The sequence below is a fragment of the Dryas octopetala genome, chromosome 2, assembly GCF_963921425.1.
Source record: "Dryas octopetala chromosome 2, drDryOcto1.1, whole genome shotgun sequence".
Taxonomy (NCBI): domain Eukaryota; kingdom Viridiplantae; phylum Streptophyta; class Magnoliopsida; order Rosales; family Rosaceae; genus Dryas; species Dryas octopetala.
In genome coordinates, this window is record NC_141367.1 from 25,471,458 (window position 1) to 25,489,055 (window position 17,598).

General features: G+C 38.3%; 3 protein-coding genes across 6 annotated transcripts; all 3 read left to right on the forward strand.

Moving 5' to 3' along the window:
- The first annotated feature begins 3,256 nt into the window (after positions 1-3,256).
- On the forward strand, positions 3,257-5,075 carry LOC147294680 (uncharacterized). Of its 4 annotated transcripts, none has more exons than XM_086234056.1 (3): positions 3,257-3,475; positions 3,565-4,558; positions 4,715-5,075. In XM_086234056.1, the coding sequence occupies exons 2-3, from the start codon at positions 4,326-4,328 to the stop codon at positions 4,968-4,970; spliced, it is 489 nt and encodes a 162-aa protein (XP_086090182.1). In that variant the 5' UTR covers positions 3,257-3,475; positions 3,565-4,325; the 3' UTR covers positions 4,971-5,075. The 4 variants fall into 4 exon arrangements, with proteins under 4 accessions (XP_086090182.1, XP_086090183.1, XP_086090185.1 ...); XM_086234057.1 differs by having other exon boundaries at positions 4,724-5,075; XM_086234059.1 differs by lacking the exon at positions 4,715-5,075 and having other exon boundaries at positions 3,565-3,860; positions 3,969-4,072.
- Positions 5,076-8,701: 3,626 nt separating this feature from the next.
- Positions 8,702-9,646, forward strand: LOC147294681 (uncharacterized). The gene is made up of 2 exons (XM_086231208.1): positions 8,702-9,328; positions 9,401-9,646. Exons 1-2 carry the CDS (start codon positions 8,702-8,704, stop codon positions 9,644-9,646), a joined length of 873 nt encoding a protein of 290 aa, XP_086087334.1.
- A 2,817-nt stretch (positions 9,647-12,463) lies between these two features.
- Positions 12,464-14,310, forward strand: LOC147294682 (uncharacterized). Its single transcript, XM_086233410.1, has one exon. The coding sequence runs from the start codon at positions 13,106-13,108 to the stop codon at positions 13,934-13,936; it is 831 nt and encodes a 276-aa protein (XP_086089536.1). The 5' UTR covers positions 12,464-13,105; the 3' UTR covers positions 13,937-14,310.
- The last annotated feature ends 3,288 nt before the right edge of the window (positions 14,311-17,598 follow it).

Genomic DNA, 17,598 nt, shown 5'->3' on the forward strand with positions numbered 1-17,598 from the left:
TGGTAAGTAGGTACATAACATACCTCTCATCTTAAGGGCATTTGTTGATCATGACCTTTCCCAAAGGTTTTTATCTTTAACCACTCAAAACCTTTCATGCTTCAGAGTACTCTTGACCTTTCACTTATTTTTTCTCTTCACTGAATCTTTCTCTCAACACGCTCCGTATGTGTGGTGTCACTCAAGCCTAACATGTGGACAATTTATATTAGGTGATGTGGGAGCACGTGTGGCCATTGGGCCTACCATATGAATAGTCTGCTCTGATACCATGAAGGAATCTAGGCATCATTCTCTAAACCAATTGGTAATGGGAGTAGTAGCTCAAACCTTTATAAAATTACTATGTAAAGCTTCACATTTTCGATGTGAGATTTTTCTCTCAACACTTGTAGTATCTTTCAACTTTTTGCTATTTAAAAACTTACAGTTTCTCACCTGTCATTAAATTAAATATTTAAGTAACTACTTAGGGTTGCTAGCATTGAAATGGATTGACCACTAAATCAAAACTGATAATTAAAATTAACTGTGTGATCACGTAAAATCTGGCATTATGATCTTTTAAATCATATATTGGCACTCTCCATGCATACAGGCTCCTTCTGTTGAGGTATACCTCAACTTATTTATGTTGAGGTATACCATGTTGGGGCTCACACGAGTCGTTTTGTGTCGATCCGAACCGTTCAAGTTTTACATCTCCATAGATAGATCATCCTTGCAAAAAATTAGGCAAATCGGAAATCATTTGCCTATCTAACTTTGATCAAATAAATGGACGAACAAAATATTTTCAATGAAACCGTCCATTTGTTTTATCAAAGTTAGATAGGCAAATAATTTCCGATTTGACTAATTTTTTGTAAGGATGATCTATCAATGAAGATGATCCTTGCGAACGGTTCGAATCGACACAAAACGACTCGTGTGGGCCTCAACAAGGTCATACTTCAACATAAATAAGTTGAGGTATACTTCAACAAAAGGAGCATGCTCCTTGCATATATATTCATATGTTTTTCTTAATTCTTAGACAAAAACAAAAACAAAAACTCAGCTCTTTATTAAATTATCCAGGGCCGTACGTTTTCTTCATGGTTTGCTACTTTGCTAACATTAATTAGATACCAAAAATAAAAAATAGTCTATGAAATTAAACAGCTAAATAAATAAATTTAATGTGAGCCTGATACATAACCTTTGGGTTGCTAGCATTAACTAAAGATCAAGTGATGCATTAACTAAATAATTATTAGGCTTTCTAGGATTGAAATGGATTGATCACACGTGGATTATGTATAAATAATCTCGGAAATCATGTACGCAATTGAGTAAATCCTTGCATGTAATTCTTAAAGTTGAATTTTCTCTTTATCTGATGAACTCACTTCCCTGGGTAATTGGGCTACCACCTGCTTAGCTGGAATGTCCAGGCCCAGACTGCTGGCTCTGCTGGCCCAGACTGCAAGAAAATTGTCTTCACAATAAGGTATTAAGGGTGGGATGAGGTTGGGACGAATCATACCAATCAAACACGGAAAATATACAAATGAAAATTAAAAAGGTAGGTGTCAAAATCCAAGCAATCCAATTCAACCTAGCTATTTTCCTTTGTCAACTCAGATAGTTAATTGTTCTTAAAAATATGATCTGCTTTTAAAGTATCCAAACCTTTAAATTCTGTAAATGATTTGATACGGCGGTAGTTGTAACTCCAATGCTATTTGCCACAGTCGGTATGTCAAACACATATTGTCCTTGCTTAGTCTCTGAAAATCTCATTAAGCAAATTTGGTTCACCGCATGTTATTTGGTGTAAAGTTGTATTCAATTGCTTTGTGTAATCAAAGCCACTAATTATACGCACCTCTTCAGAATTGCTGCAATACGTACATCCTTTTCAGCAAGCAAAACTTGGGGAGTCTGCATTCATTCGAGTATCACAAATCAAGCATCAAGATGTCAATTTACCTTTCAAGCTGATATCCACAATATGAGGGCTCAGCGAACACATAGATCAATTTTTTTTTTTTTCAATAATTGTGCTTAGTTTGTGCCACTTTGGTTGGTGATTGATTTTCAGATTCTCTAAGTTCCTTTGAACACTGTCTAGTATGTCTCTCGGTCTCTGTCTCTGATTTTTTCTTGAGCCAAATTACTTTTAATATTTTTCTTTAATAACATATATATGCTGCTACTCAATGCACAAACTTAGAAAGGCTAAAATTTTCATTTATGAAGTTTGGAATCGTTATCTGTTACAATTGTATAGTATCATTGACTCTCAGATATGATGTTATTATGAATGTAGGATGCTTCATTACGTAATGAAATTGAAATTGAAATTGTTCTTCTAAATCCGGCCAACTAGGTATCTGCAGCCTTCTCAAAGCTAAGTTGTTTAATCCAAAGGCAGAAATTCTGACAAAGAAAAAAAGTTCTGGAAGACTGCTGGTCAGTAGCCCAACGTTTACTATATGCCGCCGTTTTTTTTTTTTTTTTTTTTTTCTTTATCTTCCATTAGCAATTTTTGTTAGTGTCATTCGGACCCCATTTTTGTTATCAGTATTATAAACATACTTTCTATACCAAACTAAAAATTAGAAGTTATAAAAATTTATTATTATACCTAACAAGTTTTTCCAATTTATCCTTATTAAAACCCAACACCTCATCCAACTTATTAAACTTTCTATACCCAACATAACACTCAACTTCGTCTCCATCACCACCACTAAAACGTGAGATTCAATTGCACCACCCCCGAACACTACCAACGACCACCACCACCACCACCGAATCAATACCACACTCAGTCAAATCTTTTATGAATCAAATTTTAGATTTTGGGCTTCTTCAAATGTAAGTTATTTGTTATATAATTCGTGTTTAGAATGAAATAATTTGAATCCTAATCGTTTAACGTCAAATTTGAACAAAATGGAGAGGGTTCTGAAAAAATAAATTCGAGTTATGTTGGGCCCTGATTTACTATGCTAGTTGGAGACCACAGACTGACAGACCCATGACACAAATGTTTAAGAAATTATATGCGTATTTCAAAATTTATAGAGCAATAAAGCCTATAATATTAGCTACAAAATATAAGGCCCTTTACTGTAATGGGCCTTATGCGATCGCACCACTTGCACCGCATCAGGTCCGCCCCTGCCTAGTATACCCTTGATTATTTGTATAAAACCGCACTCCCAGCCTCATCCCAAAAATAATTTTCCTCTCTCTCTCTCTTAGGGTTGTCGTCTTTACTTTTTCACTCTGACATGGCCGCCCACAAATGTGATCTACTGCTCCTTATTGAACCCTTCAAAGTTGAAGAGGCCATTTGTTTCTACACCGCTGCCTTCGGTGCCGTTCTGGTTGACCCTCAGACCGGGCAAGAAGACGACCATGTTAAGTTGAAGATCGGTGAAACGACCCTTCTTATCGGTCCAAGATCTGTTGTCACTGATTTGTAAGTTTCTTTCCGGTTTAGTGGAGTTGTTTGAGTTTATTTTGGTTATGTTGTGTGATTACTAATCATATTTTTTCTTGTTTGGGTAGAGTGGAGGGGTCGGAGGATGAAGAATATGACCATGGTATTGCGCTGCAAAAAGACCTTGGTATCGTGCTGTACTGTAATAACGTGGTGGAATGCTGGAATAGGGCTGAGAAGGCAGGTTTTGTTCGTTCAACTACTGCTTATGACCCAGAGCAGCCCGGACAGCGCATGACAACGATCTACGATCCTTTTGGCTATGTGTGGCAGGTCAAGCGCAGCAAACCCGATCACATGTCACCGACTTCCCGCTCCGCGCACCGTCTCATTTGATGTTACCGTGCAGGCTCTACTATATTTGGTTAATTTAATGATGTTTTTATAAATACATTGATCATATTTCAAGGGTCTGTGGGAGTTAGGGAGTTAATTTGAGTGAGAAATCATTCGTTAACTTCTGTATTTGCAGATTAAGTAAGGTTGAAAGCTTAGTCATGGTGTGGTCCATGTCCGCTATTCATATCAGCTGATGAATAAGATGATGATCGAGTCATTCAATGGCTATTTCTTTAACATCTCCATGGCTTGCAAATTGCAATTCCGTTTTCTGATTCAGAGGTACGTGATCGCGTGGATGGAGGTGATGGCTACCCTTTTTACACTAGAATGGATGAAAAAGACCAAAAAGCATATATATAAACAATTGGTCTCCTGCTCCCGTGACTTCGTAATTTCGTCTTTCTCATAGGCTCTCTCTCTCTCTCTCCCCCCTAGGGTTTTCTCTTTTCTAGCGTTCTCTCTCTGTCTTTACCTCTGCACTTTCACAATGGCCGCCCAACAACAAATTGTTAATCCTTCAAAGAAATGTATCACATCACTCTTCTTGGAAAAATCAAACATTTCAAAGGCCATTAAATTCTACAAGGATGCATTCGGTGCAGTTCTGGTTGAACCTCGGGAAGAAGGCGACATTGCTGAACTTGATCGAGACCTGGTGCTAAAGATCGGTGAAACCACCCTTCATGTTGGTTGCGCAAAATCTGGATCCACTGCTGATCTGTAAGTGTTTCCCTGTTAGTGGTAAATATATTGTTTATTTAATTTAGTTAAATATTTCGTTTATTTTAGTTATGTTAAGCAGCTTTTTTTTTTGGCCAAAATGTTAAGCAGCTTTTTAACTGTGTTGGTTTTTGTGTAATTTTTCTTTTTGCTAAGTCTGAATAGGACACGGGCTGGGAAGACTGGGTTTAGCATTGTGATCTACGTGAATGATGTGTGGAAATGCTGGAAAAGGGCTGAGGCTGCTGGTTTTGCTGATTCAACATTGTTGTATGACCCAGAGGATCCTGGAGAACGAATGGCAAAGATCTACGATCCAATCGGCTATCTGTGGGTTGTCAAGCGCAGCAAATCCAGTGACGTGGCACCGACTTCAAGCTCCGGTGACATTCGCTCTTCGTCCACCGTCTGATTTGCTTGGGTACTGTTTTTCTTGAATCAAGTAGGACCTATATATGTATTGGATCACTGTTAGGCTGTTAGCTTGTTGGTTATCTGAATTGTTATGTTTTTATTTTTAACTGAGCACGGAAGAGCGTAGTAGTATTGCTGCCCCTCTCTAAGTAAAGGTAAAGTCTCTCCTTCAGCTAGAATGTAAGGAAATTGAAAGAAGCGCGGAAAAGGGTCAAACGCGGTTACTAGCATCGAAGAGAGCCGTCATCGACGATAAAGTGGGAGTTCGGACTTGGCGAACGAGCTCTTACCGCGGGAGAGGGCCGGGGTGTGGGCTTACAGGGCTAGGGCTCATAAACCCTTTCTTTCATTCATCAATAGGGCGCGGCAAGAGCTCGTTCGCCAAGTCCGAACTCCCACTTTATCGTCGATGACGGCTCTCTTCGATGCTAGCAACCGCGTTTGACCCTTTTCCGCGCTTCTTTCAATTTCCTTACAATCTAGCTGAAGGAGAGACTTTACCTTTACTTAGAGAGGGGCAGCAATACTACTACGCTCTTCCGTGCTCAGTTAAAAATAAAAACATAACAATTCAGATAACCAACAAGCTAACAGCCTAACAGTGATCCAATACATATATAGGTCCTACTTGATTCAAGAAAAACAGTACCCAAGCAAATCAGACGGTGGACGAAGAGCGAATGTCACCGGAGCTTGAAGTCGGTTTGTTTGGATAATTGAATGTTTACCCATGTATTGGGCAGCTGATTGGTTAATCTGAATTGTTATGTTTTTATTTTTAACTTTGTGAATGTTTCTATTTTTGTTTGCATATTTAGTGGTGTTTTTGTGCCCATTTATTTCAATGCTATTCATCAAGGAGAGCATTTTAGAGTTGAAAAATCATCAGTGATGTTCTATGCTGGTTGAAGATGTTGATCTTTTTTTCTTCTGTATTTTGTTTAGCTGATTACAAACTGCAAGAACAAAAACCAAAGGGAACATCTTTCTTCAAGTGCAGTGAACAATAAGTTGGAGAATATTCTAACTATTTAGCATACGGCAATTCCAACTATTGTATTACCTTCAATAACCCTGCTGTTGAATCCTAAACTAGACAGTATGCTTGATTCTAAGCGCAGCTAGACTGCATTCTTCCTTTTCCTTGCAAAATTGATCAATTCCCACCCTTGCTGCTTCCTAATACCTGGAAGTCTATATTTGTATACCTTCCCCTGCAACGCAGATTTAGCATCTTAGCTCAAATTCGTTCCTAATGAACTTCATACCATATAAAAGCACATTGCCAAGAAAGGGTCACTAATTAACTCTATAAATAGAGCATCGAAACCTCCAAGTCAAATGAACGCAATTTCAAGAATAAATTTTGTTTGCATACCAGAAGTGAGTGTTAGACCAAAATGTAGAAGGATAGGATGGGCTTGCAATGCCGTGCATTAACCTTGCAACTGCTCTGGGGGTGAATTTGGCTTGTGAATTGCTCTGCAGAAAGACCTGTCATGCCAAAAAGAGCCAGTACGTATATATTATAACTTCCAAGCATGAGCAGCCTCGAGTATAGGATCTAAGTAAATCTGTAGGTTCTTACTTTTATATCTGCTCGCAAAATTGGGCTGCACATGCAAATGATAATGCTATCAGTACATAGCAAGTTAAGAAAGGAAACCTTCATGTCACAAGTTAAGCATATGGACAAGCAGAGTGACTAAAATGACTTAAGTTTCAACAACTACATATTATCTAGTATTATGATATAACTGGTGAAGAATTGTACCAACCTGCTTTTACCCATCTTATTAGGGACATCAAAATTATCATCTCCATTGAAATATTCAAAAATCTTCTTTTGCAAACATAGTGTGTGCTGGGCATCATTAAGCATTGCATCCAACTCCCGCACCTAAATCAAAGCAGAGAACAAATCATTTCTAACCAACACGCACACATGCGCAGTCTGCACACACGCACGTAAAATAAAAGAACCCACAACAGGCCAATCAACTGGCTAACACCCAATAAGAGTTCGTATATTTTTTTCATATATGGGTTGGTGAATAGGCCCACTTTAGCATTAGTTCAAATTGGTTTCCTGTGGGATGCACTAATGTAAAAATACAATGACTAGTGACTACTATATTTCTAAAGGACCTTTAAGTTGCACAAGAACAAGAAAGCACTTATGTTCGAATATTGCTACTGAACAACAGCTGTAAGGGTGATTCATAGTTTCATACCATCATATTTATACTTCCTCCACCGTTCATAGTTGCATGCATATTGAAATTGAGAAACAGCTTTAATCTGATAACATATTATCAATTACCTTACAACTTTCAACCTCTGATAGCCATTTCGTAAGATGTGCCGATAGAGAACAAAGATCTGCAGGGACTTTCACAATTGTATAACAGTATGCTTGGTCCTTCACTTCATATGTTACTTCTCCATTCAACTAAAACAATATCACAAAGACAAGGAGAGATAGCTATATGAACATTACGGTATAAATACATAGAGGGTGCGGGCGAAGATGACGATACAGTAAGATTTTTCCACGTATAGAAGATAAAATAAAATATATGGTAGTCTGTTAAAAGCTCAATTCTGTAAATCTAAGCATTGCATAAAGCCCTTGGCCCCATTATAACAATAAAAAAGAAACGAATTTAATAGTTTCTGATCCATATCAAAACGGCAGAGTGGGGGGCATAGTCTTGACACGCGCGGGTTCAGTTGAATGTCCACGTGGGAATGAGGCCAAGTGTCGCGCAGTAAGCTATACACGTTCAAAGAGATTGAGAAACACATGGTAGTCTACAGAGCGAGCAGCCGAGCCAGCCTTGTATTTCAATTCACACATACATATTAATACGCACTCGGCCGCTCGCTCTTTCCCCTGATGCTTCGTCTATTCATTCGGTTACGGTTTTGGCTTTGAATCAATCGTTTGCTTTCTTTCTCACTCATCATATCTTCATCAGTAAGATCTCTCTCTCTCTCTCTCTGACTCTCATCTTCTTAGTTCTATTTCTCTTTGCATTAATTGTTACCGTGCTGATATCATATGCCTTGCTGAGTGTTATGTGAACTCATCTGTACATTGAGATCATTTGCTTAAATATATTGGGGTTCATGTTCATGTGTTACGTACAGAAGCTACATATATGATCACAGTTTTGGGTCAAGAATTTCAACAACAGCAATCGTTCCATTCGTTACTATCTATGAAATGTTGGGTTCGCAATTAATTATGTATAGAATTACGTATGGATGTGTCAATTGATCTCGATTGCATAACAATTTAAGAAGTTAAAATTAACCTTTTTCTAATTGGATCGGATGGATATATAATCTGTACACAAGTAGAAGTAATTAATGATTAAATGAGTCCCCAAGTGAAATCCTTGTAAATTGTAACCTGTTCAATAGCTACCTGCCACTTGTTATGGTCCTTCAAATAATTAACATCAAAATCCTTGATTCATTCCTTATATTGGGTGCATTTGTCTTCGACATTACTCTGTTTGATGAATTGATGATGCCCTGTATATCGTGATTCGTTTTCATCATGAATATGTTTGATTCGGGTTCTTCTTCATGGCCTAAACATTTTCAGGTTCCGATATCACTAGCTAAGAAGATAGAGCAAGTACCAAGTCATCTATATATCCAATAATTTAACTACTTACTATCCAGCAAGCCATTGATCATCTAAAAAACGAAAACGACATGTCGGGTGTATCACTTGCTGTGGCTCCTCGATCGGAGCCCGACAAAACGACAACCAGCGGCGGCTCTGAAGGCGAAGACAAACCCGTCCACCGCCAGCGACTGCAGCAGCAGGCCGTGGCTGGTGGCGTAATGGGTTCCCTTCGCGTAATAGAGCTTCAACTGGTGGCTTTCATAATGGTGTTCTCAGCCAGCGGACTGGTCCCACTCTTTGATCTACTCTTCCCAGCCTTCGCCTCTGCCTATCTTCTAGCCCTGTCTCGCCTGGCTTTCCCATCCCACGGCCACGTCAGCGCTTCTGGGTCCCAGGAGATTTTCCAGGGCAGCAGGTTGTTCAGGCTCTACGTGATTGTGGGGACCACGGTGGGGCTGTTCTTGCCTCTGGCGTATGTGCTTGGTGGGTTTGCGAGGGGTGACGACCATGCGGTGCGCTCAGCAACACCACACCTGTTCTTGCTCTCGTTTCAGATTCTCACTGAGAATATAATAAGTGGCTTGTCGCTGTTTTCACCACCAGTGCGAGCTCTGGTTCCGTTGCTTTACACCGTCCGGAGGATCTTTGTCATCCTTGATTGGGTCACGGATGTGTGGATCAACAAAACTCTGCCTGCAAATGCACAGCTCAAGGTACCAAATTCCGAGTTGAGATGATTCAAATACTTTATTTTCAATGTATGTTGTGGTGGGTTTGTTTTGCAGGATGTTGCATGGTTTTGGTTTGGGAGAAGCTTAGCTGTGGCCAATATGCTATATTTCTCGATCAATCTGTTTGGATTTTTGATTCCTCGATTCCTTCCAAGAGCATTTGAGAGGTACTTCAGGGAGAGGGATGAAATTCATGCCAAGATGGCAGAGGACAAGCGCTCATCATCTGCTACAGCACCTGTGGTTAATTATAAATCAGAACCAGCAGGTCCAGCACCGGCAGATAAGAAAACGGATTGATTTTGTTGTCCTTGCTCCGTGGTGGTCAAGCAATATATATATATATATATATATATATAGAACCTACCTCTCTAAATTCACTGCATGTTAACAAATTCGCTGCTTGTAGTTTCTTGAACATGTTCTCCATGCATGGCTTGTTGATCTGTATGTTTGCTTTGTGTAACGTTTTGTTGGTGTGGACTGTGGAGGAATATTTTAACTCAAGAAAAGGAAAAATTCTCGTTTATTTTAAAGCTCAAATTTCTATTGTAAGTCATTAGTTGACCAACAAAAAATGTTCAATTTTTGTTGAATCCTCCGAGGCAAAAGTGTAAAACCCACCCGATACATCTAAAAGGTAGAAAAAGAACCAAATCTCTCTGTAATTTCTGGGAGAAGGGTGAGTAGTGAATGAGGGTGTAATTTAATTTTAACTGTTGTCATTAAATATTAGGGTTTTTGAAAATTCAGAAAAAAGGCCGTGCCGTTGATCTAGTTTTTAATGATTTGAACGGATAAGATTTAAGGGGAGGAAGGAAAAGAATAGAGGATCCAACTCCTCTTTACCCACTCCACCTCAATTGGCGCCTCCTACAGTACTTCTGGTCGGTTGTGCAGTTGTCCTTATCCTTTTGGGGAGGATGTTAAATGACTAATTTGCCCATTAAAGTAAAAGTAATACAGGGTGCTAGGTCTGTGACGGTCTGATTTAAACCGGATAGGGGTATGCCAGTCACAATAGGGCAGTGAACCTTCCCTACTCACTGCAGCTACATTGAAGAGCCACGCGCGTAGAGGCTTTCAATTACTTATTTTCTTTTTGGTCAGGGTTCTTAATTATTGTTGCCGTGGAGAGAACATGAGGGTTGGTAGTTTATTAATTTTGATGATAAGTGTTGAACATGTTTTGCGCGATTTGGTTTGTAACAACAATGTTCACTCACCACTATTGATACATATTTGAAAAAAAATTATTTTGTATAACCGATATATTGACATGTAATATAATCAGTTTATGTATTATAATATAAGTGAATATAATTAATATTATACCCTGCTAATATAAATACATAATCTAATAACACACTTACACATTGAATTAGTTATACTACGTAACGGTATATCGGTTATACCCTATAATTTTTCTATAGCAAGTACACGGGTGGATTACTTACTATTTTCCAATATCTTGCTCGACAAGCGATTTTCATTGATTAAATATACTATTTAAAACGAACTTCAAGATAGAGTCGGTAACTGAGCCACGACCCCAAAGATGGACCGAATGACCCGAACATAAGAACCAGAATCACCTTCACGTGTCAGTCATTGGTAAGTCCACTTGTCAATAGAATACATTGTTAAATAATAATTGGTCTTATAAATAGCACCAACAATTGTTCACAAAGGTCAGTGCAATGATTTGACCTTCGGAGACCACTTGACCGGGATCACATCAGTACCCCAAGTACCTCCGAGGTCAATTCTCTTCACTTACAGGATCATCCATAGTCAACTGAGCCAAGTCATACCAAGGATACCGAGACTCAAATCCAGCTATCGAGCGAAGTTTGTGTAACAACAACCACATTTCTTTGATCAAATATTTCATCAGTGACAAAATAGACGTTAGTATTTTAGTCTAAAATGAACTCTTATTTGAATAATGGTAAATTGCTACTCACCATAACATGATTGTTACTTCATTTGATTAAGGGATTAAGGTCATTTTGCTGCTCAGATTATTACATTTGTATCAATTTAGTCCTTAAACTTCTAATTTGAAAAATTAAGGACTCTGACTTTTTTAATTTTATCAATTGAGATTATTCTGTCAATTTACAAATTTTTCATCCAAATTTAGCGAGAAATGAAAGAGGAAAAAATAATGCATGAGGAAAAAAAAGGTAAGATCTAAATAGAAGGGAACATTTTGCCCTAAAAAAAGATCCCACGTGATTGGCACACGGTGCTATGCAAACCAAAATTTAGATAAAAAATGTGTAAATTGACGAAATAACCTCAATTTGTAAAATTAAAAAAAGTCAGAGTCCTTAATTTTTTAAATTAAAAATACGGGGACTAAATTGATACGAGAGTAATAGTTTAGGAAGCAAAATGACATTAATCTAATCTATTTGATTAATAATACCCTTTTTTTGTCGAGATTAATAATGCTTGTTAAATAAATTTGAAGGGTGTAATAATATTTTTGACAAATAGTATGTAACTCTTTCTTTATCTCTACAATTAAAAAGCGTTGTCTTAATGTTTAGGCATTTTTTCATTTTTGTGTAAACTACAAACTAGCTGTTGAAAGAATTTAAAAAATAATGATGCCTCAGTGAGGCTTATGTCTATCAGCCTCTTAGATTGTATTAATATGATCCTTAATTTGATCACACAAAATAACGACGGACGTCATACTAGAGATGTTTGATTATAGAGAGTCACATATTTAATATGGAATAATTGTATTCGATTCACCATTTCTATAGCTAACAAGTTTATACATATTATTTACCTATTAAAGGAATCTTATCCTTTAACCTCATGCTGAAAGCATGTTCTTAGTTTTTCTACATAATGATTTTAGGATTTTATAATTGGGGTATGAAAACTAAAACGTCCATTATTTGAACGTTAGCCTCCTATTTAAAAGTGATTCGTCAACTATGAACAGACACATGCATCTATTATTATTATACGAAAACTAGAAGCAGAAAGTTATTAATCAAACATATATAGTTTAAGACTGTCATAAAATGTCATAAAATAGAGAAGGACTTCCCTGCTATCCCCTCCCCCCTTCTCACTTTATCTCTCTCTCTCTTTCTCTAAATGAGATAAGTGATAACACATATCCCTGTTATATTATAGGGGACAGATAAGTTATTAGGGTTTAGGGAAAATCCCCATAAAATAATATGTGAAGAACTTTAAGCGAAAATCTCCTCCTTTCGCACTTGAGAGTTGAGGCATAAGAAAGTCATTTAGGCTCCCAAAAAAAAAAAACACTCATTGAGGGGCATACATTTCTTAATTGGACCTCTTTGACTCTTTGTCGATAATGTCAGGTTAACTGGTTAAGGCAGGGCTTACTTTATAGCCAAACATGCAAGAGACCTGTGAATGGGTGATCGTGCAATCTCACCGCATTTTCCAAGCTACAGAATTGAAGGGGCACAGGTGTAATTTACCAAAAAACAAAATGGCCTGAGTCACGCGCTCCGACGACGCGTGCAGAGAGGCTAGTTAACCTGAAAAGTAAGGAACGGTGACCTCTCTGCTCTGCTCGACGTAGTACTGTCCTGCCTGCCTTGGTTTGCTTTACAAAGCAAAAATAAAAACCCTTACACTGTTCACTCACTCACTCACTCTCTCTGTCTCTCTCTCTCTCTCTGTAAAACAGAGATCGAACACCCACAGAAGTGAAAACCTTTCCAATCCCTCCACAGAAAGCCAAAATCAGCAACCATGAAGATTAAGAACAAAGGCAAAGTCCATCCGTCTCCATCCTCATCCTCACCATCATCTTCTGATGGGGTTGTTCTGGCAGTGCTGAAGCTCCTCCCAGCTGCCATTCTAGCTCTGGTCTCTGTCCTCTCTCTCGAGGACCGCGAGGTCCTAGCCTACATGATAACCCGGTCCATGAAAACCACCCCCATTTCTTCAATGCCGGCCCAAACAGATTCCAAGAAAAAATCTTCAAAGAAACCCCATCATTCTAATAAGACCACCACCAACAACACTACCCACCAGCCCCCCATGTTCGATTGCGACTGCTTCGACTGCTACAGGAGCTACTGGTTCAAATGGGACTCTTCGCCCAACCGCGAGCTCATCCACCAGGCCATCGAAGCGTTTGAAGACCACCTAGCGCACGGTGAGAGGTCCAAGAAGAACTCCGGCAGAGGCAAGAGAAGAGGCGGAGACAAGCTGGGCCGCCGTGAGGCCCAAAACCCCATCGATGTTTCTCTTTCTCCTCAAAACGACATTTTTTTGACCCTCAATGCTCTTCCGGAGCTCGTCGAATGCTCGGATGTTCCGGTGCTGCCGGAAAGCGACGTCCTCTTAACGACTTCGCCGGAGAAAGCTGATGCTGTCGGAAGAAATGATGATGGTAAAGTGGAAGACCAAGCTCTGGTGGAGCCCAACGTAGAGCCGCCGGAGACGGCGGATGATATGGCGATGATTGTACGGACCACGGCGGCGAACAACCACAAGGGTCTGGCCAGGAAAGTACTGCCGGACGTGTTGGGCCTCTTCAATTCTCGTTTGTGGAGCCTTTGGAGTCCGAATGTCTAAGCCAAAAAAAATAAAATTGGAAAATGGAAATTTCTTTTATTTTTCGAGCCTCAAAAAAAGAAAAGAGAGAAGAAGTATTATATTTTTGGTGGTAGCCTGGTAGGTTGTTTTTGTGCTCGAATATAGGTTTGTCCCTCTCTGGCTCTCTCAATGAAAATGCTTTTATTTTTTTGCCTGCTTTTTAAGGTTCGGTCTCATTTTTTTTTCTACGGAAAATGCTTATATCTTCTTTTTGTTTATTTTTTTATTTTTGCTTGGGAAATAGGAATATTAGGAACCGAGTTTTCCTAATTTAGTGGCGATATTCTGTGAGGTGGGCCAATCGATTTCGAGTTGTATACTTGTATGGGTGTAGCGATGATTAAAAAACTAAGATTATTCAGACTAAAAAAAAATGATTATTATAATAGTAAAAATTAGGATAGTGTTTTCTGCTTTTATTTATTTATTGGGTTCTCCTTTTTTGAATGTCAAAGGATGTGGTTTTCTATGCTTTCTTTTGATTCCTTTTGGCTGGAATCGTTTCAAGTAATAATTCGTCCTTGCAATTTATATTTTCCCAAGGCCTTTGCGAATTGGGGTTAGGTGCCCTATGCTATGTCAGCTGTGCAAACCACGAAGAATTCCGAAAATACCCTTCTCCTTCCTTACCACCAGCAATCAGATGTACCGTCATTTTCTAGGGTAATCTTGTCTTGTAAGCTAGCGCAGAAGTCATATTTGCATAATTTAAGGCAGAAGTAATTATGTACAGACCAGAGAGTAATGCTAGGGTTTTTGTTTTGGTTGTTATGTATAAAATGAAACTGGCGGACATGGGTTGCATTGTTTTGTACATCCTAAAAGACAGGCAAGAATTGAATTGGTTGAGACAGAATTGTCTTGTTGCATTTTGTTAGCTTTGTGATGGACAAAGCTTTGTGGGGGGGTCACTGGTCTCTGCTGCTACAAGAGATGTGACACTGGACAGGACTACGAGTAGGAGTTGTTCAACATTATCACATCAGTTTTGTACGGGAATTGATGAATTTGGGGTGTCCAGATTTAGTGTATGTTCTACTCCGCATGACCCAACCCAAGTGTATTTAGAATTTTAGAGAAGATGAGCTCTCTAGATACTCTTTCGGCAAAGCCTGGTTTAATTATGTAAACCCAACCCAAGTGTGTTTCTGTTATGCCCTTCGGCAACTGGGTCCACATATCATTTAAAGGCCTTTTATTCTAGATCCAAAATAGGGAAACGAACAAAACCACTCTAATCAATTTATGGTGGTGGGGTATAAGAGAAATAGAAAACTAAAAGCAAAAAGTGGAAGAGAGGAAGATAGTTTTCATTCCTTGAGTTGTTTGGCATAGTGAGAAGATAAGAGAATGGAGGGGTATCTTAGAAAAATTATTTTATCATTTTATCAATATTTTCAATTTAGCTGAATTTTGTGAAAATAAACAAGAACATACAGTACGTGTGGTAAAAAAAAACAAGAACATAGATATAAGCTGATGATGACCCATGCCAATAATTATAGCTTCTTTAACACCATTCTCGGTTACTAGGAATAAGCTGTATTCTGAAGCATTAACATTGAATATTGGATGTTTCAATGTTTTTATCTATATAGTACTAACTACAAGTTGTTAATCTTTCTTTTCATAGTAAAAGTTGATTAAACTAGCATAAACATGTCGGTACTGCAAATATGAATTCAGGGTATACTACTAGGATTTGTCAAATGAGAGTTTTGTTAAATCATATATGAGTTAGCAATCACTGTCAACTTACAGGTAAGGCATCGCTTGTCTCATGCATTCGTTTGCCTACCAGTTCACATATAAACATACGATCATGAGGTGTTAATCAATCAGATTCCAGTTGTATCCACAAAGCGAATAAGCAGGTTTTCAAGGGCTGTACGACTACTACTATTGCTTATTTATTATAGTCACCTAGCTAAGAGCCTAAGGCATTCAGACAAACAATTAATGCTGTGCCCATAACACAATGTATAGAATAACACGTATTCATATCACACTCTTAACACTTGGACTTAGGGTAGGCACTTTGAGGATAAATGATTAAAAAGGTGAAGTGGGGATGGGCGTGTACCTTTAAGTGTCTCCTTGAGAGTTGATTTCCCTCATGATAGTACCAGAAACTCAGAAAGTTGTCCACTACTTCGTATTTTAGTTTCATGTTGGCTTCCCAAGAGGAGATAGAAGAAACGTTCACTTGGGTCCCAACGCTTGGACAATGTGATATTTTTCAAACATGGATGCTGAAACTTTCATTTTCCAGAGCATTTTGCTTTGTGGGCGGCGTAGATTGAGAGCTTTGTATGACCAGTTGGTACAGAAGATACAATGAGAAATAGACATCTAAGACAATTTTTTTAACCTGCACAAATAATTGCCCCAACTTCTTAATCAGTTGATTTGGATACAGATTCACGGATACAAATAATCACAATTATGAAAGAAGATGGATCACTTACCTCTTCATGTCCTTTGATCAAGTGAGGTCATCAACTCATATCAAACTTAAGTTATATGGTTCTTTCTCTCTTTGTATTAACAAATAAATCAAGAGTATCATCATGCTTAGACATTATTATGATAAAAAGAAAGATTTCAGCTCTCATGATCAACATACTAGGATCCATGCTTGCAGGGGCCATGTCTCCTGCTAATCGACCGGTAAAGTGGAATCTCAAACATATCATGTAGGTGGAGATAAAAACAAAGGGAGCCTGCCAATCTAACAGTAGTACAATTATTTTGATTAGTATCCATTCTATTAAATAAACATTTTCAATCAATCTGAAGATAATTTTTCGTAGGATTGAAAAGTCATAAAATTGCTGAAATTACTTGTGGAAGAAAAGAAACTTAGAAACATAACCAATGAAAGAGAAGCTAGGGTAACCAGTCTCTAGAGATAATCTTATACCCACTTGGTTTTGTTCATGTTACCAAAGACCACAGAATGCAGAGGTCGAAGGAAAAGTAAGAGACCAGGTTCACATCCATCATTTTCAAAAAAGCATGATTTCTACTATAATGATTGAGTAATCTTTTATAAGTTATTACTGGAATTGTACAAATATGTTTCTTCTCAGTTCTCATCAAGGATACATCTGTTAGACTGTTACCTTTGTCTCTAACCATACAAACCCTTTAGCTTTTATCAGCTCCTTCTTACTCATATAGTCATATATGGAGATGCTCGTGGGGCTTTCCAGGACCAACGGCCCCGTTCCACATGGGCTTTTCTAATTGAGAGAAAACACGTTTCTGAGTTCTGATGATAATGATAGTTTTAACTTGTAAGTACATGAACATGAACAACTTGACAACATGTGGCAACTTTACTGTCTCATGGAACGAAGACTCAGGAATATTGAGGTGATAAAGAGGTACTCGATGCAGGAACTTTATTTATCTTCATTAATTTTTATGTCAGAATGATGCTGGAAAACAAAAGCCATTGCCTACAAAAGGTCTGCAAAAACCTACAACTATTTCATAATGCTGGCTAGCTACGACTATCAAACAGAAAACATGGCAGTAGTTCAAGATGTGCAGTCAGACCTGCATGTCATTTTAGCCATTACTAATCTCATTACAGCTTGATGAGCTGATATCCTTCAAACATGGTAGACTAAAAT

Coding starts and splice junctions, on each gene's coding strand:
- LOC147294682 (XM_086233410.1), top strand. CDS start 13,106: ATGAAGATTAAGAACAAAGGCAAAGTCCATCCGTCTCCATCCTCATCC.
- LOC147294680 (XM_086234056.1), top strand. CDS start 4,326: ATGGCCGCCCAACAACAAATTGTTAATCCTTCAAAGAAATGTATCACA. Junction 4,559..4,714: donor TCTGGATCCACTGCTGATCT/GTAAGTGTTTCC, acceptor CTTTTTGCTAAG/TCTGAATAGGACACGGGCTG.
- LOC147294681 (XM_086231208.1), top strand. CDS start 8,702: ATGTCGGGTGTATCACTTGCTGTGGCTCCTCGATCGGAGCCCGACAAA. Junction 9,329..9,400: donor CTGCAAATGCACAGCTCAAG/GTACCAAATTCC, acceptor TTTGTTTTGCAG/GATGTTGCATGGTTTTGGTT.